Below are 25,227 nucleotides of genomic sequence, written 5' to 3' on the forward strand. Positions count from 1 at the left end.
AGTTTATTTTCTTGGCCTTAGCCAAGATGTAAATATAGCAACGGAATATGATTTCTCTCTATTCTCGCTTGTTTTATTTTGTATGACATTTCTGTTTACATGTGCACTAGCTAGTCAATCTGTCAAAGTTTTTTGCATCCTTTTGTGAAAATTAAAATTAATATAAAAATGAATATTATGACGTTGATTAATGATAACAATAATAAAAAGAGTGTTAATAATTAAAAATTAAAGTTCTTAAAATAAATTGTTCATTTGAATTCATTAAATTTTTATATTTTTAAATTTGTTCACATAAAGTCTTTTATAAATAATAGTACATATTAATTAACTAATTAATAATCATATATTTTGGAACTAAGGTTTTTAGGGTTTCATAAAAAATTTGTTTTTGTTAAAATGTTTCTATAAAATCATGCCTAAATATTACGTAAGGTAGGGAAGGGGAGGAGGGATCAAAGAAAATATTACAGTTTCTTAAACAGGGGTGGGTGGGGGTCTAGAATGGCCTAAATCGCCCTTGCGTAATTTATGGATGACCCCTTAGATGCAACAAAAATATTAGCTGCATCCATGTGAATTCATATGCAAAATAGAATGCATAGAGATTTCCATTTTGCACAAACAGTATTACTTATAATGGTAAATAATGCTGTTTGTGCAATAATATGAAATAACTCAATGAAGAAAAATTTCAGTTTATAGCAGTTATCCATCATCGCTTAAAAATGGAATGTGGCATTGCTTTATCAGACTACAAAAAAGGACAAATTGATACAATGAACTTGCAAAATCTTTCAAATTATAAAACTACTTGTCATTTAAACAGAAATGAGGAAGTTATAAAAAATTATTTTAATGCTCCTAAGTAATATGGCTTATATGTTGGTTCTGGAAGACCATGAACTCTTGATGAATTCAACTCATCAAATTATTAGAACAGTATTAAATTTCAGCCTTAATCTGCCTTAAAATTATGACTCATCATGCTATTAAGAATTACAAACACATTGTACTGTACATAAAAAATTCAATTCCTGATGCTTTTTCTTAATAAAGAAGGTTGCAATTTGTCATGGACTGACAAATGGAAAAAAGTCATTTCTCAGACAAAAAATTTAATCTTGATAGTCTAGATGGATATACATATTTTTTCATGGTCTCTGCAAAAAAAAGAGCCAATTTTATTAAAAAAAAGCAACAAGATGGTGGTTCAGTCATGGTTTGGGGTGCAATAGGATACAGTACAAATTGCAATTTAAAATTTTTGGTTAATGTTACCTTAGGTTCCGAGATGGCGGCGGTGGGAATTTTTCCCTATCTTGGCGACTGCGGCGGAGAAAAATTTTTTCCCTAGAGTCGTGACGTCGACGCCGTTGAGAATTTTTCCCCGTTCAGGTTTCAACCCTGAGATCAACGTTGCCGAGTATCTTGTAACCTCGAAACGGCGACGGTCGTGTGTAAATTTGCGACAGTAGAGGGAGCCTTTTCGTGACGTCGTGCGAGAGTAATATCGGTGGGAAATTCGTAGTTGTGTTACGAACGAATATGCAAATGCTCGTTCTTTGACGTGATTTCTGTTCATTTCAATGCAATTTTATGCAAATCGACTAGTTTCCAGTTGGAATCGTTTACTGCAGTGTTGCGACGAATTGCGTATTGGAATATTTGCTGTTTATTTTTCTGGTTACGATATTTCATTTTTTTTCCTCACCACCTCCCCGCGTTTAGTTTATTGCCAATTATTATTCGATAATGAGTAGTTTTGCCGATTTGAGTTTCAATGACGAATTTCGGTCGAGTTGCACCACACGTGATTTCTACAAGTTAATGGAAGACGACTTCTTGGAGCTAGGTTTGCCTCCCCGTATCGATAACACATTGAGATTTCCGAAATTTGCTGTAAAATTAGGCATACAGCCGACCGAGTCCGTTTGCATTCCGTGCGATTCTAAATGCAAATTATATCATCGGAGTAATAGAGAAAGCTGTTTCTTGCGAAGTAGTAAGTGTGGAACGAAGACTTCTGCCTTTGAAGGAACATTTAAAAGTAATTTTGGCCACATTTCTTGGGGTTGCATTCTGTCGTTTATATGGCCAAGTAGTAATAAATCAAACAGAGGGAAACGCCAATCGACCAATAAAAGAGCAATCAAATCGAAAAGAACAGGGAAGAAAAGAGCCGTACCAAGAGAAAAGGAAAGTATCCAAGCTGGCAAAACCGAAGAAAGAATGGATCGGAAAGGAAAAAAAAAGTAGGAAGAAGTAGGCAACCACCATCGAAAAGTGAGTAAAAACATTCTTTTTTTTTTTTTGGTTATTTTGGTTAACGTCCGCAGAGTCTGCAGAGAAATTCAAGATGGCGAACGGAAACGCAGCCATCTTGAATCGAGGGAAAAATTTTTTCCCCGTCGCAGTCTCCAACGCAGGGAAAAATTTCCCCCGTCGCCATCTCGGAACCTAGGGTAACATTAACCAAATTTTTAAAAGACAATATAATGTTCAAAGTTATTTGCACATGCTGAAAACTGTTTTTCTATATTTTGGGAAAATTGTGGCAAGAAACAAATGATTTCCCAGCATGACAATGCCACTGTTAATAGAGCTTGAGTAGTGTAGTAGTAGTTCAAGAAGGAAAGAAGTAAGGAAATGGCTTGTCCTCTTGCCAGATTTAAATCCTATAGAATGTTTGGATGTTGCTTACAATGCTGTTTACAACAGTCATCCTGAATTTAGCACAATAACCAAACTTCTAACTAAATCATAAATTCTTGGAAAACTTGCTTCATCAAAAAATGCAAGACTTAATTCTTGGCATGCCAAAGACTTATTAAAGTGAAAAAATCAAGGTAAACCAACAAAATGTTAGAACTTTCAAACCAAAAAACCACTCCTGCAGCTAATTTTATGTTGTACTCATTTTGATAAATTTTTGTCATTATTTGACATACAATTTGCAAGATAAGATTGTTTTAATTTATGAAAATAATTTCTTTTTTTATATAAATCTATGTTAATTTATTATATTTATTTTAATAAAAATAACATCAAAAAATTTTTTATTGACAATAATTGTTACTTCACCTTACTATATTTTTAATATCTACTACCTTCAGTACTTAATTGAAAAATAGAACTTTTTATTACAGATTAAACAATGAAACAAACAACATTCAGTCCTAACAATTGCATTTATTATATCTAAGAAACAAATAATTTTAAATCAGATTTTTTAATTCAACATCTAATTATTTTGCAACAAACTTGAAAAATTATAAATTTTTGCTGATTATAGAATTACTGTTGTGTAGTAAAACTAAAAATAATACTTTTATTCGAAAAATAAAAACTATACATATTTAAGATAACAAACTGAAAGAATAATAAATTTAGTTAAATGGAACAGAAAGGAATATCAAATTTCTTAAATATTCTGAAATGCTTCATATGTATGGTACAGTACATTTTAATTTAAAAAGATAAAATTTTTAAGTTCTTTTTGTTCTATTAATCAAATTTAACAATTCCTTAAGTTTATTTTGAAAATGTGCATGTTTTTATTTAAATGATGTAAGAAATATGAAAACAGAAAATAAAAATGATACTTTTGTATTTACAATAACATAAACATCACAACTTGTAAAACCTTTATTTACTAACATATCTAAAATATAGCAACACCATTTCTTTTATTTGTTTCAACATTTAAAAATATATAAATAAGAAACGATTAATTAATCTTTGAAACATTTTGTCTATTTTGAAAAATTTCAAAATGTAATCTTACTTTAGTTATTTATACATAACTTTCTTACACAACACTTGAAGATCTAAACATCTGTAAATTTACAGTACAGTTTTTAAAATATGTAAGCCTTAATAAATTATGTTATTTATTTACAAAATTTAATTTTATATTCATGTTATTGTCATTGTTATTTAAACATATAAATAAGTAACTCAACCAATCTATTTATATACAAATATTATAAGACACCATAAAATATATTTACTTATCAATTCTATGTTAATAATTATTAACTATTCTGTTTTTCTAAAATATATAATTATTCTAATATTAAATACTAATCATAAAAAAAATAGTTTTTTTTATAATTCATTTTTTGTATGTGTACACACACAGTAAATGTGTAATATATTGTAATATATAAAGTTTACAATATACAAATACAACATTTTGTAAAAAAGAAGCTAAAAAGTGAAATATTTGTGAAATTCCTTTTATAATTCTAATCTTGTAATATATAGAATAAACTCCAAATTTTTCTCTGATAAAACCCAAAATTTATTTATTAGAGTTCAATAAAGAAGAATTTTGGATTTTTATCTAATCTTATAATAATCAGTATTTAAGTTTCACATCTTTCTTTTTTTCTAGCAATTCTTTAATGTAACTAACGTTTTCGGCTATTTTAAATGGTCTTCTTCGGGTTAAATAAAACTAGAACATCAGTTATAAAATAAATCAGAACGTAAATTTAAAATAGCCAAAAACGTTAGTTACATTAAAGATGCTAGAAAAAAAAAGAAAGGTGTTGTGAAACTTATTATACAAAGTTCTAGTTTACTGCACATAGAATCTGTATTTATTTTTTTATAATAATAGTTAAATACATTTAAAACTAATTAATTAAAATAAGTTATATTTTATAATTAAAAATAAGATAATTACAAACTTAATTTTTAATAAATTGATTTTCCATCCAGATTTCAATATTAATTCTACTATATAAGTCTAATTATTAATGACAAAGCTTATAATCTAATGAGCAAAGTCATACCGAGAAAGCAAAAAAAAAAAAAATACAGAAACTCATTTCTTACAATTATTATTATTAATTCATATAATTTTAATAAACTTAAATATGTAGTAATTAATGAATATTTTAATATTCTCACAAACATTCATATCAGTAGATGTAATAAGACTTCCAAATAAAAAAAAGCTAAACATACAAATTTATATTTTATTTTATAACCAATATATTATTTCCACAATAAAATGAAAAATAGAAATTGTATGTGATAGCTATCTTATATATAAAACGTACTACACATAGCATATATTTTTGTTTCATAATGGATGTTTGTATACAGTATATAAATTATTTTAAATTTATATTATTTACACGAAAACAAAATCACACTTAATTTCTATTTACATTTATTATAATGTAAATAAAGTAACGAATAGAATTTACTTACAAAAACCAAAGGAAAGTGGCTAGAAATCTCAAGATGTTCACGATTAATTCTTTTCTAACCCAAACATTAAATTTATTACAGTTGTAGCAGAGATGGGAAAATCCCAATCGAAGACTTTTCTTATTTCTTTAGAAAACTTCGAGTGTAATAACCGACGTTCAGTTTCCGACATAAACACGATTTACAATTATTATTTCCATTTCCAGTTTAATTATTTCTACACGTTTTCTTAATCCGTGCATCAATGTCAATCATACAACAACAAATACTGTGAATATATTTATATTGTAAACGTTAACTCAACATTTAAAAGATTAATTACTGGCTTTAAGCATTAACTAAACGTAATACGATTCCTACGTGATAAAAGTTACTATTTTAACTTTTTTTTAAAAAAAAAAAAGAAATGATAAAAATGCAAAAATTTCCCCGCGAAACTATTACCCTAGCAACCAAACAAACAACCTAGGCCTAACTTTAGGGTTAAAAATGGGAATATATCGAGTTCTTACCTCAACTGTTATCATTTTAGACGATTTTCTAATAACATCGTTATATGTAGATTGTAATACTGTAACAAAAAGATTCCCAACACATTTATTTTCTTATTTACAACCTGTATTATCGATCTTCCGTCGTACATAAACCTCTTCCACCGTCTCCATTGGAAACTCTCGCTCTCGCCCAAAGGTTACACCCTCAAGCACGGCGGGGCTCCAGATGGCGCTACGAGTTTCTGTGCTAATGTAACCGGAAATAAACAATAAAGAAATGTTTAGATAACCTTTCGTAATTCCATTCAACTAGGATATCCGTAATAGTATTAATTACAATACGATTATCTTATTTTTTTATATTAAGAAATTTCTTTTAATTATATATCGTGTGTATAATCTAGATTAAAATTATAAAATATGGTATATTCAATTTTATTTAGTAAATTTCTTAAATTATTTTTTACATGTATAATGTTTATACTGATGGATTTCATTAAGATTTAATTTTCCTCTATATGAAATTCGATTTCAAAATAATTGAATACGCGAACTACTAAAAATTACAAAAAAAAAAAAAAAAAAAAAAAAAAAAAAAATATTATTATATACATTTAAAATAGGAATAAATAAGTTAATAAGGAAAAATAATAAATATATCATGTAAACTAAATGAGATGTTCATATCTATATAGTTTTGCCTTATAAGTTATATAATCGGATTTTGAATTTACTCAATTAATATACTACATATGATTTAAATGTAAAAATTTTATAGTGTAAATGCATTTTCATTCGTAAAATTCTTTCTTTTCATAAAAACCAAAGTAACAATAATTAATAATTATATAGCCTAAAATATTTAAATTTGTTTCCTGTTCGGTGAATATTCGAACCTTCTCCGAAATCATATTTTTTAAAATAATAATAATAATAATAAATTTAAATGAGTAAAATCAATTTTGTCTTTTTCTTTTGTCTATAAGAAGAAAACTTTTCCACAGTAATTTTTTTAGCAGGGCCATGCACACGGGCAAGATTTGGGGTTTAACCTCTTTCATTTGAAAAATAAAATTAAATTAAAATTAAGCAGTATATTGTTTATAACTTAAATTTCTTTTGTATCTATTCAGTTGCTTCTAAGTCTACTGTATTGTGTTATTATATATACGTATATTGTAAAAATTAATAAACTACGTTATGAAAAACGAATTTTTTTTTCTAAACTTTACCCTTTTAAAAATCCTACAAACAAATGCCTTGTTTTTAGCGTTAAGATCTATCAGGAAGTACCATAACTTATCATTTATTCTTTAAAACTTACAGAAAACAATACTACATGTATAAAAATATTAATATAGTCTATATATTTATTATTATTTTTCAATATATTTGTCTTAACGGCAAAAACTATTATATTACAGTATATATTGTACACGCAATGTTATAGTCTAGACTCTTTTTTTCTTTAACTCTTTCCGCCCTGTGGGCACTAAGAGGGCCTCTTTTTAGCAAGCCCATTATGGGTTCGGCTGGTGGTGAAGGACGAGGGAAACAGTCGTAGACTCAGCAGAGAGTATATGAAATTTTACAATTTTTTTTCAACGTTTAAGACTTATTAGAAAGAAGAAAACATGGTATTTAGGATACTTGTAAAAAAAATAAAGGTGATGGTTTTAGTAAATTTAAAAAAAAAACTATTCTATAGATTTATTAGGCTATCCTATATACCTTCTGGTTATACGAAAAATTGTGAAATTAGAAAGTGAACGATATTTTTACAAAAAAAGCACGGGGTACACCGTATGTATTGAAGTATACTCTCCACCACATCCTTGGATATACAGTATTATATGATATATAGATAATTTGACCAATAATGTTTTGTTCAGTTAATCTATTGTACAAAAATAATATTTAAATATAAATAAATTAATTAAATACTATAAAATACATATGATATTTAAAATTTTCTTGTTACGATTAAAAAGGTCAAGTCTTTTATTGAAATGCTTACATAAATAAAATTGTTAACAAAACGAAACCGTTTACGAACAACTGGAAAACTATAACGCCATAATATAACGCTTTGTCCTTCTGATATACTTTAATAATTAAATTTAAAGAAAGGTGGTGTAAATAAAATAAATTCTAGCTCGATTTTTTTTGTTAATCGATTTATACGAAGCAATAGTAAAAATCCAGATACGAGTTGCGTAACTTTCCCGGAAAAATAATTTAAAGTTGTATGTGGTACCATCTGTTATGATCTTATATTTTAGAAAATTTGTATATTATTAATTATTATAAAATGGCAAAAAGCTTAATTTTGAGAGTAAAGATGAGTTTTATTTTAAAAAATTGTAAATGCTAATAACGAGTAAAATCTTCATTAAAAGACCAACCCCATTCGAGATATGACACGTGACCCTCTCTATCTCTCTACTCCGTGATTTAACCATCAAAATTTAATAGCATCAATCTTCCTAATATAGAAACCGCTCTGTAAAATTTCAGAAATTTTGGAAAAAGCACTGGAATTATTAAGCTTCAAATTAGACGAATAAGATGTGCCACCCATTCACCCACACCCACACACACACACACACACACACACATATTAACATTCATACATACAGGGAAGAAAACACAAATGTTTTTGTATTTCTCAATGTTTCAAGGCCAAAAATATAAAAATTTTGGGGAATCAATTTTTGACCGATCGCCATACTTTTCCTCTATTATATAAGCTACTGTATAACAGCCGGAAAACTAAAAAATGTCACATCGATATAAAGAAAAGTAATGAAATTTTGACAATAATAAGATAAAGAATGAATTTATCTACATTAAATATAACTTTATCAAAATGAAGCAAATGAAAAAGTTCGAAATTATTAGCTTTCGGCTAAACTGAAACTCCTCAGAATAGAATAGATTATTAAAAGTAATGAAATCTTTTGTTCTAACTGCAATTTCTGATCAAATTTAATTCAAAAATATGATTTAAAAAATCAAAATTAAAATAATGCTTCTTTTAGTAAATAAAACAGGGAATAAAATCGAAATGAAGAATCGATAGTTTATCAGAATCTAATGAAAATTCATCACATTCTATGCCGAAAGGCTTCATTAATATTTCAATGCAGCTCTGTTCAGCATCTATAAATCAAAAGACCGCATTTATCAGCAAGTATATGAAAGGTCATAATGTATTATTACATATTAATAAAACGGCTGATAGAGGATCACAAAAATTATATATTTATTATAAATACGTTTAATATGATTAAGTACAAACATTGAAGAACAATTTTTAATATTTCTGAAGTTCCAAATACACTAAGGGTAACTTGGAACGACCCATGAAAATTTTTCATAAATTGTAAATTGGGCAGCGTCATTTTAGTGTAATAGCTTGCCTGAATGTTAATAAAGTCAATATGAGGTATAAGCCATGATTTCCAGCTATTATTTTTGAAAGTCGTAGCGGTAGTCATTCGAAAATCTTTACAATTCCAATTAGAACTCTTGCGTTTTACGTTACAAATCTTAGTTTAAACGTAAAATAACAGTTTTATTCATAAAGAAAAGTGAATTTTCATATTACATTATCAATTTGATATTGCGGGAATTAATTGATAGAATATTTTATTTTTAGAAATATTCAATTGAGAGAAAGCATGATCAAATGATGTATAGTTCGTATGCATTATTTAGTTATTATAAAATATGCGTATTTATATTATCATTAGTATGATATTATTACGGTAAAAATATTCATTATTCATATAAATATGTAATAATACATATTTTATATGCATTATTATATATCAGGGGTGGGCAAGCAAGAGTTCAGTGGGAGCCGAAATGTAGGTTTTGCGAAATACGAGTACATGAGAGCCGCAGTTCTGCACTGTCGTGGCGGATAGTATGGTAAGGCGCGCGATTTTATTATATAATATAAATATAATATAAAACAAATATTGAATTTTTTTAATAAACATATTTTCACAAAATTAAAAAATAAAATTGTAAAAATAGTAATAAAAAACAGAAATTAACACGTTCAGCAAGAGCCGCATGCGGGCTCTCGAAACCGCATTTACCCATGTCTGTTATATATATTGACCTCTATTTTTAAATATTAATTTTAAGTATAGTTATACCTAAAAGCTGAAAGCCGAAAGCCGAATATAAATATTAATAAATCATTTTATGTCCAATTTAAATGCATACATAAGCATAATTTATTGAATTTTTATTATCTATGGCCGGTTTTCGACTTTCGAACGTAGTGCATTTTTAGAAACGTTCTCGAGCAGTAGAGTTTCATATTTTAAATATGATTCAGTTTTTAGAACACTAAAAAAAGTTGTGATTTCTTATCAAAATAGGAATTCTTTAGTTTTTTTACATGACTGCGTTACAATGTATAACATATTACTTAAAACGTTCAACTAGAGATTAACACATCATTATCGTGAAAACATGTCGCGATTTTTTAAAAATTGAATTGAATTGAATTGAATTTGTATTTAATACATATATAATGCACTACTCATAAAAATGTATAAAATGTTTATAAATATTTGAAATGTTAAAGTACAAGAGAATAAATTATTGAGCTGAGTAAGCGAAACTCATTTCTTTACATTCGAATGTCATTGGACTTAAATAAACTTCGAAACCACTTGACCAATCTTCACCAAATTTGTTATGAACATCAAGCCCGAGGTATCTAGTTATGTGAGTGGCAACACGAAATGTTCAGAACATCATGTGGTATCAACTCCTTCAGTGAGATCATTCACTGAACGAGTTGATACAATAGCGAGGTTGAGGCCGAAGTTTTTAACTCGAAAACGTGTACGTCGGACGTTCAGTGCCGCTTTCCTGTAAGCCGAGAAGTTTGACAATGGCGTTTGGAAAGTCAGTGGAATCGTGCTCGACCTTCCAAACGCCATTGTCAGTCAAACTTCTAGGCTTACAGGAAAGCGGCGCTGAACGTCCGACGTACACGTTTTCGCGTTGAAAACTTCGGCTTCAACCTCCCTAATATGATGTTATCAATACGTATGTTGTTAGTCACATAAGTGGAGACTAGGCACCCAGATCGGTGAATGTCATAAGTTATTTGGAATCTTGATCAGACCGTCTTTGAGGAATTTCACGAGAAAATTCTGCCTTTAACCAAGCTGGGATTTTGAGTGCTTACAAAGCGCACGCAGCAGTTCAGTCCTGTTTGCAAGCATAAACAAACATATGCCACTCAATTTTTGATTGAAATATCTCGCATTTTAAACGATTTAACATAAAAATTGAGTCTCAACTCCAGCTTAACAGCTTTATATTCGTTTTTATATTAGCAAACATGAATTAAGTCGTTCGGAAGCAAAGTTTGAAAGGCACCGAGTTTCCAAAATCAGCCACCAAATCAGATATTATTGCTTCTGTTTTCAAATACAGTAAGTAAAGTCTTGATTTAAGCATAAATCTCGCTCAGTTCAGGGAAACAACGAATGCGATTCTAATAATTTAAGCATTTTTAAAAATTATAAAGATTGATTCATTAAAAAATAAAAATAACGAGCAATTATATATTGTGACATCGTCACAATGCCGGACTGAAAATTTTAATCATATTTTTAATTTAAAATACGTGCTCTCCGCCGCAAATTAGTAGTGTATTGCCCCTGTACATCATACTTTTCCCTTAGCAATCGAGTCGTGCCAGTCAGTTAGCTAACGCCTTTCAGGGAAAAAATTTGAATTGAAATAACATGACTTTCGGTTTGCATCTGAACTTCATATAATTGGGACTTCCACTCCCTGAGGTTTCCATATCTGGTCTCTGATTTTATCTATCTAACTCCGTTCTCAAGATTAAGGAAGAACAGACAGACAGAAAGCTTGGGAGCAGGACACACTAATTAACTATATACAAACATCCGGTCCAGACCGAAAGTCACATTATTTAAATTCAAAAATTTTTCCCTGAATGGAGTTACATAGATGACCGGCACGACTGTTGTTATCAGGAAAAGTAAGATGTACAGTACAGCAGAGAGACACTACTAATTTGAGATGGAGAACGTATATTTTAAATTAAATAAAAATTTAGGAACATGATTAAAAATTGCAGCTCTTCATTGTGACGATGTCACAATAAATAATTAATCGTTAAAATCCAAACATTTAAATACACAGATTTTTCATTTATTCGTTTATTTAATTAATTTCGAATTTAATTCACTTTCGATGAATAATTTATAATCAAATAAAGATAAATAAACCAGCAGCGAGTTGCTGCTGGTTTATTTATCCGGCATTCCCGGCATTTCCCGGCAACATCTAAAATTTTGGTAGCGCCATCTTATGCTCTCCGACATAGAAATTATCCCCGAAGTTTTTTGCATTTCTCGACATTTCAAAGTGTTCTAAGTCCAAAAATATAAAAATCTTAGGGGGATTATTTTTTGACCGATCGCCATGCTTCCCCTCTGTTATATAGAATATATAACAGCTGGAGAAGTAAAAACAGACGTATATATTCGAATGAAAATGGTTATTTTTGTTATTCGAAAACATTTTATTTTATTGTGAGCATATCGTGTGAAATATCACGATAAGGGGGATCAAAGTGTAGACCATATCAAATAATAAGAGATAAACCCATGTTTTGCGGAAGAATCTAAGCACACTTTTGCGTGAATAAGCGCAAATTTTTTTCTTTTAGTTGTTTCGATGTAAATAAATTAATGAGTATTTTTGTTACATAATTATACAATGTAATATTTATAACTTCAGACTGGAGCTTGTTTTTTTTTTTTTTTTTTTTTTTTTAATTATTATTAACCATTCCATGTTGATCATTTCTCTCTGTGTTTTATCCATTCGAAGTCGATTAATTTTAGTCCTGACCATAGTCTATATATTGAATTTTTCTCGTTAAAAACAACAAAATTGCAATAATACCGTATATAACTCATCCGTGATGTATCATTTGCGTGCATAAATTTAAACCGGAAACGAAGAACTATTTATTAATTTTTAAAACTTATAGTTTAGCGCAAAAATCAAATTCTAAGTAGGTTTGTATAATATTAAAAATTAGGCTAATGCTTAAAAACATCGCGCGATGAGATGTCGGCTTACGATTATGGACTATCCAGACTTCGATCCGAATCCTATAATTTATTATGTGTAATACGAGAGTCTGAGCGCAGTGCCAGTTCCAGAAGCTGAGCAGGAAAACCAATTCAGCTTCTGGAACTGGAACTATTGGAAGTGTTTCGACGGAAAACTGCTTAGTTGGTTTAGATCAGGAATGACCAACTTTTTTTAACACGCGTGCCACATAATAATGTTTATGCGTGCCAAAGTTTTAGACTGCAAATAACGATATTCAAAGAAACGAAACAAATACGCTTTAATTAGAATAAATGTAAAGAAGCTGAATGAAAAAAGATGATCTGGTGATAAACCGAAAGGATGGTTGAAAAAGACAAGTGATAAACCGAAATCGTACGATACGTTACCTGCCAAGTGATTTCTCATTTGTGCCATTTTGGGGTTGGCCACCTCTAAACTAGACGGTTCCGGAATGAAATCGACAAATAGAAAACATTATTTCTTTGTGTAAGGAAGCGAAATAACGAAAATGATATTACTCTCAAATATGGATTATTTGAGAGTATATAAGTTAAGTACCGTATATATGTACCGTACCGTATGTATATATGTACCGTACCGTATATATGTACCGTACCTCTCAAATATGGATTATTTGAGAGTATATAAGTTAAGTACCGTATATATGTACCGTAAAATATGTACCGTAGTAATAAATGGAATGTTTTTGATTGTTTGCAATTTATACGTATCATAATTATACGTGATAAATCTATACACACAATATACTGTATATACACTGGAGGGCAAAAGTTAAGTTACAAATAGTTTTTGCCTCATAACTTTTGAAATAAAGCACCAAAACGTTTTGAAAATGTAAACATATATGCAAATTTACATGACAAATAAGAAAATAACAAAATATCTTGTCAATATTCAAATTACGTACGTTTAATTCAACCTTTAGTGGTTCTCTCCTTTGACTTTGCTGATTTTTTTGTAAACAAACTTTATTTAAACTGCTTTTTTGTTTAATTAAGGCATATTCATTAACATTCTAATGGCTTCTAGGCATCGTTTAGATGATTCTTTAAGATAGCATGCTATTGGATGGATGGAAATGGGGCTTAGTCAAGCTGACGCAGCAAGGCACCTAAAAGTTTTAAGAATGGCGGTTTTACGACTCTGGAAACAGTTTACAGTTAGAGGGGATATCTCCAGAATTCCCATGGAAGGACATCCAAGAGTTACCACACTGCAAGATGACCAATTTTTGAAAGTAACTGCCAAATGCAATAGAGGACTAACACGCAGGATGCTTGCTTCTGAGCTTGAATCAGCCACAGGAAAAAGAATTTCTGTCAGAACTGTATCCAGAAGGCTTGCTGCTGTTGGTCTTTATGCAAGACGCTCGGTTGTGTGTATTCCATTGTCACCGTTCCACAAAAAGCGCACTTGAATTGGAGTCATCAAAATCAAGACTGGATAGACCACAACTGGAGCAAAGTTCTCTTCACAGATGAATCCTGCTTTAGCCTACAAATGATTCTCGATGATGCTTTATCTGGAGAGAGACTGGAACACGATATACGCCATCAAACTTAAGAGAAAAAGACAACTTCGGTGTAGGTGGTGTGATGGTCTGGGCAGGCATCTATCTCACTGGGTGCACCGATTTCCTTGTCTTTGAAGGAGGTTCCTTAACAGGTCAAAGGTATTGCGATGAAATCCTTGAGCATTTATATTCGTCCAATGGCTCACAAAGAAAGCACAGATTTTGTTTTTATGGACGATAATACTCGTCCCCACAGAGCATACTAGGTAACTCAGTATCTTCAAGACGTTGGAATACAAAGAATGGACTGGCCATCCAGGTCTCCAGATTTGAACCCGATGCAGCATGCCTGAGATACCCTTGGAAGACTGGTGGAAAGTCTCTATCCCCCACCCAGAAACCTCGATGAGCTCAGGACTGCTCTCAAAAGAGAATAGACTTTAATTTCTAATGAATTGATCAATAATCTTGTAAAGAGTATGAGAAGCAGGTGTCTAGCATGTATTGCTTAAGGAGTGGTCACATGCCCTATTGAGTGAATAAATTTGTTAGTTTAATAAAGTTTCTATTTTGTTTTAAAGTAAGAATAAAAAATAACACTTGTAACTTAGCTTTTGCCCTCCAGTGTATAATAGAATGTTTTTGTCTCTCTGTTCTGAGCTTTTTGATCGATCTGCACCAAATTTTTCGTACTTATTCCCTGAAACCCCGAGGAAAATACAGGTTACCAATTTGCCATAAAACCTGGACAACCCACCCTATTCCTGATTTGATTTTAACACTTCGTGATAACAATGGTAGGCTAAAATTGAAATAATCAAACTTTTAATATGGTTTTCATTTTAACATTTATCCTTTTACTTTTTGACTGGGCAATGCCGAATGTCTGTTAGTTACTAATAAAAACAAATAATTTGAACTGTAATAAGAATGTAAATTTTAATAACGTATTTATAAATTTAAAATACTCAAAACTAATTTCATTATATCTAAAAACTCTTGAAACATCTTTTTAGTTCAAGGTCAGGTAAAAACTATCTGGGCACTCGGCGTGAAATACTCGCCTCTAGTACAGTAGAGTAGCGAGGATTTTGGGAATATGGATGCTGCCAAGGCAGAGTCCTAAATACCAAGACAAGTGTTCTCTGTGGTTTTCGGAGAATGTTACTCAATTACCTTAGAATTACCTCATTTACCTAATGTTTTAGATCATTCTTTATTCATTGGCGTTTTAAAATTATTAAACCATGCAAAAACACCTCAGATGTAAAAAAAAAAAAAAAAAAAAAAATTGCGCCAAGTAAAAATTATGACAATTTAGATGACAGTCAAACGAGTTTTTCATTGGTAAAGATAAGCTTGGTAAGTCGAAGCGAAATGTTAATTTTCATATATAATGATATTGTGATATTTGAAGTGTAACAATTAAAAAAATAAAACTGTGCGAGTATGTTACCCTATTTTCATATCATTTGTTTTTACGTCCATGTGTAGTAACGTCTGAAGCTTATTCGCTTGTGTAAACATAATATATAATCACAAAAAAATACGTGAAAGTAAATGTGATGAAATAAGCTTTCTTTAACAACCTAACAACCTAATCAAATCCACGGACACTTGTTTTCGCTAAACGGGAAATAACGTCACAATTTTTAATTTCTTGTTTTAATAAGCTTCTATGTGAGGAATAATAATTCTAATAATAAAGCTAATGATGAAGTAAAATAATAAAATAATTATGTTACACATAAAAAAAGAAACTAAACTAATACCCGAAAGTATAACCTATAACGCCTAGCGTCTTATCCATTCGGTTATCGTCGCTCAGAAACGTGAAACTTTCAGACTTATAAACTAAACAATCAATTTTCAGACATAAACTAAACGCTCAACTTTCAGAGGCCCTTTCCGGGAAACGATTGAGAAGTGGGTCCTATTATTTAGACCAGTGGTCTCCAAAGTGATACTTGGGGGTACGCCAAGTTTCCCTTCAAAATACTGTAGATGTGTCCTGTTCACAGTCTGTCTGATTTTACAGTCATCCTCCCCAAGAAGTAGTCTCACGATCACTAGCGATCATATACAGAAAAAATTCAAATTGCCGGTAGCGGGAAATTTAGCAGAAAATATGTATTTATAGTGAAAATTTAACAAATTTTATTATATTATAGGAGGTACAGTACAACTTATAATTATTTTCTTCTTAGTGGTACGCGATCAAAAAAGGTTTGGAGATCACAGATTTAAACAAGGAGCTGTTTGTGTTTAAGGCTATGTGCTCACCAAGTTTCGTTCGACTCGATGACCCGAACGTCTGGCTATTTGTAAAAGAGACCGCTCTACCCCGGACCCCATACAACTCTCGATGGCCATGCTAAGTCAAGGTCCTAGAATATATATTCTAGGACCTTGATGTCAAGTGATGAGAAATACAGTGCATGTCATTTCCTCCTTAATCCTGTAATTGTTGGCGAGCATCAGCTATCGGCTGTAATTAGAATTAGGCAAAACTTTTAAGCCAGAGTTGAAACTAGTATACATGGACGCCGGTACATTAGGGTACTGGGGCACGTACCTCCCTTGTCGTCGGGTTGCCCTTTTCTTAATCCTCCGGGGAGCTGTAAGGATTCATTTTACTTTTGAATTAGTTACTTATTTTTATAATAGAAAACTTTTTTACTGATGACAAAAATGAAAATATTTGTTATTAACCGAAAATTTGTTCCAGCGGGTCGGGATTGTTCGATAGAGTATCGAGGTACCACTGTATTTGATTAACGCGATTTTGATATACGAGGTAGCATCGAGGGATTAATTAACTACGTTAATCAAGTGATACCTGTATATCTTCTATATATATATAAATGAGAATGTTTGTTTGTTCGCTATACACTCCTAAGCAGTTCGAACAATTGCTACATAACTCGGCAGTTGCGTTTACATACTTCTAACATAGATCATGTCGTATATCCCACCCAAAATATCTATTGAATTTCTGTAAATCAATTAATTTCTATTAACACGCTATTTGATGGTTTACACGTAGCGCCAGCTATTGACAAAAAATTTAACAAAATAATAAACTAAATATAATTTTTATAAAAAGAATATAATTTAAAAAAATATATATTATATTCATTTAATTACTGCGACAAAGATATGGTGCGAAATAGGCCTACCATTAGTGCAATAGCTATACGCATAGCACATAGCTAGCCGGGTATTTCTCTTTCTTTCTGGTCGGGCGTTAGGTGTGGAGGTTCTTGCACTGGACTCGCCCGTCCTGTATCTTCGGGGCCGTCACTTCGGTCGAGTGCACATCCTCGGCTACTGTGCATGGCCTTTTCATTCTTCGGGTAGTGGCTTTGATCCTGGTACGGGTATCCCTCGGTTAATCGGCAGCTCTGGGGTTGCCGTCAGCAGTCGGCAACGGGCACTTCCATCTCGCCTCCCGAGGCCTTTTTCCATCCGTGGGCGCCTTTTTTGGCGTGGCGTTAACGGGCCGTTGTACCTCTCCACTGCTGCTATTGCTTGTCCTTTTATGTTTGTTTTTATTCCTCTCTATCTAGCCCTGTAGGGCTCCTTTTTCAGCCCTCTGCTAGGTACTAACAAAGAAATATTTCAAATTGCAAGTTTTAGTTCAACGCACATCACACAGAACTACACATCTGTTGGAGACTGTATGGTAAAGTCACTTCTTTTCTAGGATCTGCTCTTATCATTATATTTACTTTTTCACCTGGTAGTAATTTCCAGCATTCCTATTGTATTTGTTACCTTATGTCATTATTAAGCATTCTGAACTCAGTTAAACTTCTCAACTAAATTTTTGGTTTTTTTCCCCTAGCTGGCCAAGTGGAGTTTTCCGGGTTTCCTCCACCTCTTTTTCCAAATGGGGGCTAGCTCCCCTCAAGTCTTCCCGGAAGGCAAATATTATTCTACCCGTGTGGCGTGTTGTATTATTTCCTTCAAAATTCTTATTCAAAATTTGCTGGACATTATTATCAATGGATTGCTCACTGCTACTTTCCTTTCCTCAGTAGCTTCGAATTCCCCAGAAACGTTGGTTAGGTCTGGTTGGCTAAAATAATGCAAACTGCAAACTTTCCTATCCATCTATTTTTCCTCTTATTTAATAATTGATTATGATAAGTTGTACACTACGCCTTAAACTACTATCAGCAAAACGCACAAGCCCAACAAAAAGAATCGATCTGGAAAAGCTGAAGAACAACACCATCAGACAACGATTACAGCTTCATCTCAACACTACAATCCAATCGATTAAAGCAGCAACAACAGACATGCAAGCATTTGGGCGTTCACTTAAACAGTGCATCAATGAAACAGCAGAAACCCTGCTAGGACATCAGGCACTGAAAAAGAAACAATGGTGGATGACCCAGCACATTCTAGATCTAATGGACGAGCGGAGAACATTCAAAAGCAACAACAACCAGGAAAAATACAAAGAAATACAACAAAAGATCAAACAAGAAATCAAACAAGAAAGGCGAAGGAAAAATGGATGGAAGAGCAGTGTGCAGAAATCGAAGACCTAATCAAGAAAAATGATAACTTTAACTTGCACAAGAAGCTCGAAGAAGCTGGAAGCATCTACAAACTGGCTCCTATCCCAAGCTTATATATGGACAACAATCAACCTATATTAAGCAAACGAGCCAAACTCGACACCTGGAAGAACTATATATGCAATCTGTTCGGCACCAACAGAAAACCAGCAGAAATGCAACAACGAGTGCAGGAAGACAATCTCCACATACTAACGTCTGAAGTGGAACATGCCATCCGAAGAGCAAAGCCAGGCAAGGCCTGTGGACCTGACCAGATTCACGTGGAACTGCTGAAGCAACTAGACTACAACAACATCCAGCAACTAACGAAATGGTTCAATCAAATCTACAACAACGTTATACCATCCGACTGGCTTCAATCAATCTTTGTGGCCCTACCAAAAAAGGCTACCAGCCGAAAATGAGAAGACTACAGGTTGATCAGTCTAATGAGCCAGATGCTAAAAGTCTTCCTGAAGGTGATTCAGCAAAGAATACGATGCAAATGCGAAAACGCACTAAGAAACACACAGTTTGGCTTCTGCAGGGGACTAGGCACCAGAGAGGCAATTTTCTGCTTACAAATATTGCTACAGAGGTGCTATGAACACCAAAAAGAAGTATACATATGTTTTATTGACTATGAGAAAGCCTTCGACTCAGTAGACCACGACCTCCTAATTGACCAACTGAGAAAACTTGGGCTCGAAAACAACGATATCAACTTTATCGCAACTCTCTACTGGAATCAAACAGCCCGGCTCCGCTATGACAACGACCTGACAGACCCAATACCAATACAAAAAGGCGTCCGGCAAGGCTGCCCATTATCTCCCATTCTTTTCAACATCTATTCGGAAATGATTTTTGACCAAACACTGGCCGACAAGAACATCGGCATAAAAGTTAACGAGACAATACATCAATAACTTAAGATATGCCGACGACACAGCACTAATAGCGGATTCCGAACAAGATTTACAGACCATCTTGAATGAAGTGGACACAGAAAGCCAAGCATGGGGGCTACGAATCAACAAAAAGAAAAAGGTGATAAAGGTCAGCAGGACTCCAAGCGAAATCACGATCAAATTAAAAAACGAAAAGTTGGAGCAAGTACACCGCTTCAAGTATCTCGGAGTACTCATTGATGACCAGCTGAACCACGAGGCCGAAATCAAGAGCAGAATCGAACAAGCCAGGCACGCATTCACCAAATGGAAAACACTCCTTACCGACAGAAGCTTGAACATCATGCTCAAATTACGCACATTGAAATGCTACATCTGGCCAATCCTGCTCTATGGTGTAGAAACATGGACTCTAACATCAGCCACTACAAAAAAGCTACAGGCCTTCGAAATGTGGCTCTACCGAAGAATGCTGAAAATCCTGTGGACGGCCAAAATAACCAACGCACAGGTCCTGCAGAACATGCACACGGACCGGGACCTGATCAGAACCATCATCAGCAGGAAATGCAAATACCTAGGCCACATCACTAGGAACCACCAAAAATACCATCTACTGCCACTCATCCTGGAGGGCAGGATTGAAGGCAAGAAACGTCCAGGCAGACCGAAAATGGCCTGGCTAGACAACATCAACACCTGACTTCACATGACAACAGAACAAATTCTACACACAGTGCAAGACAGAGAACTATATCAATATGAAGTCGCAAACGCCATTCGGCAGCATTAAAGAAGAAGGTAAGTTGTAATAGCACAAAAATAAAATATACCATGCAGAATAAAATTTGAAACACAACATATAAAACGTAATGCTATGAGCCCTCACAAGGAACTAGTTATTTCTTATGAGCCCTATATGGAAGCCCACGAGTCCATCTTGGGACACATCTACGAACCTACACACTCTTGAAATACAACATTCTCTGGCCTTTTAGTGCTCTCTGAGCGGTAAAGGGCCTAAAACCACAAATAAAAAAAAAAGGTAACATATAGCACTTGCCTGCGTGCAATCGAATGTGTTACCCTGTGAAAAGTGTATAGTAAGTATATAAGTATTTAATTTTCCACATCTAACAACTCGGGCTTTTTCATTTCTGAACGATACTTTCTTAATTCTAGTAAGCGTCTTCCAGAGTCGAGTGGATAAAACCACCAAACACTGGTAGTTAGTTAGTTATGAGTTCCTGTATGGCCAACGGGCTGGCCATGTGCAGTTTTCCGGGTTTTCTTCACGTTAGTAATACCTAAATAGGGTTCCGCTTTCATAAAAGTCTTTCTGGGATGCATCCCACTTGGCAGTTCGCTCACGTGTCCAAATAAACCAAACTAATTCTAACGAGAAGTCGCAGCCCGGCATTGTTACGATGTCACAATGCCTGGCTGCGACTTTTTGTCACAATGTTCTCAATTCCTTTAGTGGTAGTCTTACTCCTGTACAGTACATCGTACGTACGTTTCCTGTTAGCAATAGAGTCGTGTCGGTCATCTATCTAATTCCTTTCGGGGGGAAAATTTTGAATCGATGTAACGTGACTTCCGTTCCAAACTAAAAGTTCATTTATAGTTAATCGGGGCCTCCTGTTCCTAAACGTTCCACATCTGGTCTCTACTTTCAAATATCTAACTCTTTTCTTGAGATTAAGGAAGGGCAGACAGCCAGACATCAGGCGGAGGACAATCCGAATTTGTAGGTCTACAATTTTTTCAAATTGCGGCCGAATAATTTTTCTATAAACGCAATATTCACAAGAACATCCTTCCCACGAAGTCTATACAATTTGTTGTAAGAATTTAAACACTATTATCTGATAAAAGCAATTATTCTCGCATTTTGACAAGATTGTTTTTTTTATTTAAGCAAGTCATGTGAAGCCTTTCTAACCAGGGCCGGATTGTCGAATAGGCAAAGTAGACAAATGTCTAGGGCCCGTAATTCGGAGGGGCCCGGCTTCAGTGCAGAAGATTTCTCTGTTTCAAAACGAGTTAAAATTATTTAAGAAATTCGATAGGACAGAAAAGGCTGTATTTAAGAATTCCTACTAAGCTTCACCCGACTAGCCATTACCTAAAATAATAATAATAATAAAAAGTCAACAGCAACCCGTGCCTCAGAAGTAATGTACGCTACGACATCTCTCGCACCATCTAGAAATATTCCTGATATATGGTTATGATTTATTTTCTAAATCTAAACTTATACGTCGCGACATCGCATATTCGGTATAGCGTTCAAGTTGCTCGAGTGCGAAGATATTACAATTGAATAGTGTTTTATAAAAGAGTTAAAAAGGGTGACACTACGGTGTGACTTGGGGTGACACTACGATATCCGCACCGGGTGTCACCCATGCTAGCTACGCTAATGTCACGTTATATAAGATTTGTTTAGAAGCAACTTATTTAAATGGGGCCCCAATTTAAATTTTGTCAAGGGCCCGCTAGAGGCTTAATCCGGCCCTGTTTCTAACGTTAAGGTATGGCCGGATGGCCGAGCGGTCAAGGTGGCAGCCTACCGCTCTGGGGGACCCGGGATCGAATCCAAACGGGTCGAAAAATCCCCAGGAATTTTTCGGGAGGGTGGTCCGTTCGGATATGTCGGGCCCCGTCCCTCACCACCCGGTCGCCCCATTGTGGGCCTGGCCGAACCCATAATGGGCCTACTAAAAGAGGCCCTCTTAGTGCCCACAGGGCGGAAAGAGTTAAAAAAAAAAAGACGTTAAGGTTAGCAACTTCGATCACATGCAGGGGGCCACCACAACCTGTCTAACACGGATCACTTTTCAATATTAAGAGTAGACCAGTATTAATTAGTAGTCGTTGACATCCTGAGCATCCTCTGTTCCGGGAGGAGGTCAACGACTACTTTTGGTCGAATTACTTCAACTTCATCCCGCAACAGTTCGTTTTTTCTATCTGACCAGCAGTATGGGGGCATTCGAATGGGAAAATTACATAATACGAGGTTACCGGCGAGCACAAAATATAATTTAAGAGGTTTTCGAGGGAGCCAAGTTTAAATATTTGGTCCGTTTTTTCGCAAAATTTGATTTCTTAGAAGATTACCGTTTGATATTCGGCTGTGAATGGTATAGTTTCTTAGAGTTAACATTAGGAAAGAATACGACATCTTAAATTTTTTAAGATTTCATATTTTCAATTGGTGTCTACTTGACCAATGAAATTGTTCCATTTATTACCATCCGAGTATCGCGATAAACGTGACAATCGTAGGCTAAAAAATCAAACTCTTTATATGGTTTTCGTTTTAATATTTATTATACTGTATTGTAGTATTTGATTAGCCTACGCCACTGCTAGTAGGCTCTCTATATATATATATAATAATTTTATTCTTAATTTTTACATTATGACATGAAGAATACTTTATATACGGTATATACAGAGCAGATGGGATTATCAGAAAATCGGAAAATTATCAGATGCGCCGCAGCCGGTCCATATATTTTCCACGCTGTTTGAACAAGCCGCATCCTCCCATGCGTATATATATTGAATTTAATATTATAAATGTTAAGATATATACAAGTTGTACAAAATAAGAGTTGAGGGGAAGAAATATTATTTTATATATTATTCCTACAGAATAAATATTTCACTCGAAACAAAAAATTGATTTTAATAACAACAGATGGCGTTACAATATTTAAATACGTGATGTATAACTGGTTTGCATACATTAGATTTATAATTTTTATTTTTCTATAAATGTATAAATTGTTTCAATATCTTCCATTTTATTTTCAATAAAAATTAAGAATATTTTTTTATTTAAAAATTAAAATAGAATAAATACTTTTAAATATATATACAGATTTAATATAAATATTTTTAGATTATAAAAACTATACATGACAGTATTTAATTTAAAATATATATATATTAAACATATCAAAATACTATACCTAAAAATATTTTACATGATGTTAATAAGAGAAAAATATAAATCTTGTTTATGATGTTGATAAATTTCTTTATAAAATTACAATAACATATCTAATAACTTCAATAATATTACTAAATATCAAAAATTTCATGACTCATCTTTTATTATTTATTTATTTTAAAAATTTTATATTTTTCAAAATATTTTTATAAGAAGCAACACTTTTAAACCGTGTAAAGAAGATTAAATAGAAATATCCTATGAAGAAACTTGCAGAGGACATCTGTTGAGACTCTTCTGCAAAAATGTTATTTTTGATATTCTATGCTTTAGAACGATAGACGGATGTCGAATTTTTTTCGTTTACATAAAAAAGAAACATATCAAAACTATCCGATATTCAATATTTTTATAAGATTTTTCCATTCGAATATGCTGTTTTATTTCATATTTATCGAGTTTGTGACAACTTTTTTTAGAAATTTTACACGAGAATTTTCTTTAAAAAAAATATTGTTTTCTATTGTTTGTTTTAGAGTATTCTATTATAATTAAATAATCGTATTTCTATAATTATGAAAAATATTAATCTTTTTTAAATTAATATTTTTCATAACTTGTAATGATTTATAAGCATGGGATCCGCTGAGGAGACAAACGGGACACTTGTCCTCCCCTGGAATTGAATTAAAAAAATCCACAAATGATAATCGTAAAAGTGATTGAGATATATACGCTTTGTCTGTCTTAAAAACTCCAAAATTAAATAAAAATTTACTGATGTAATTATTTATCTCCAGGTTTTGCCCCTCCTGGTAAATTTTCTGCGAATTTCTAACACGCTTTCTTAACACATTGAAGGCTATTTTTATTTTAAATTAAATTGTCCTAAATTACTGTTATGTCTAACCATTTTAAAGTTATACAGTATATGTTAATGATTTAATGGAGTAAGAAGTTCTTATAAGTTCTATTATAGGTTGTGATCTCTTCCTATTCTAATTTTCATATTAAATACAGTACCGTATTTTACGGACTATAAGACGCACTTTTTTCTTCGAAAAATTGCCTCCAAAATTCAGGTGCGTCTTATAGTCCATAGCGTCTTATAGTCCGTAAAATACGGTATTTAACATAAACCATTAATAATTTAAATGAAAAAAGGTAATTATTTGACATAATTTATCTACATTTTTCAATAATCTTGATTGTATTTATAAGTCTTGTTAACGTGAAATTAGTTAAAACTTCTTTGATTATTTATTATTTCTTTGTTTTTATTAATTTTATGTTTTAAATATATACATAGAAGTTGCTCCTAAATAATTATTTAATGTGAGAAAATTCAAGAATTAAATTGTACAAA

At 32.5% G+C, this 25,227-nt stretch overlaps 2 protein-coding genes across 7 annotated transcripts in view; one reads left to right on the forward strand and one right to left on the reverse strand.

The window, feature by feature from the left end:
* The window catches only part of LOC136969462 (protein Fe65 homolog), a 125,491-nt gene extending 119,556 nt beyond the window's left edge, over nt 1-5,935 (reverse strand). For 4 of the 6 annotated variants that reach the window (XM_067263629.1, XM_067263628.1, XM_067263624.1 and 1 more), the window contains exon 1: nt 5,739-5,935. The gene's annotated coding sequence lies outside the window, so the exon portion shown is untranslated. Of the gene's footprint in view, nt 1-5,226; nt 5,281-5,738 lie in introns of all 6 variants that reach the window. The other 2 variants (XM_067263625.1, XM_067263627.1) reach the window with 2 other exon arrangements.
* A 12,864-nt stretch (nt 5,936-18,799) lies between these two features.
* Nucleotides 18,800-19,408, forward strand: LOC136969481 (uncharacterized). Its single transcript, XM_067263650.1, has one exon. The coding sequence runs from the start codon at nt 18,800-18,802 to the stop codon at nt 19,406-19,408; it is 609 nt and encodes a 202-aa protein (XP_067119751.1).
* The last annotated feature ends 5,819 nt before the right edge of the window (nt 19,409-25,227 follow it).

This window comes from Centruroides vittatus, unplaced genomic scaffold, assembly GCF_030686945.1.
Source record: "Centruroides vittatus isolate TY-2023 unplaced genomic scaffold, ASM3068694v2 contig_1788, whole genome shotgun sequence".
NCBI lineage: Eukaryota > Metazoa > Arthropoda > Arachnida > Scorpiones > Buthidae > Centruroides > Centruroides vittatus.

Coding starts and splice junctions, on each gene's coding strand:
- LOC136969481 (XM_067263650.1), top strand. CDS start 18,800: ATGGTGGATGACCCAGCACATTCTAGATCTAATGGACGAGCGGAGAAC.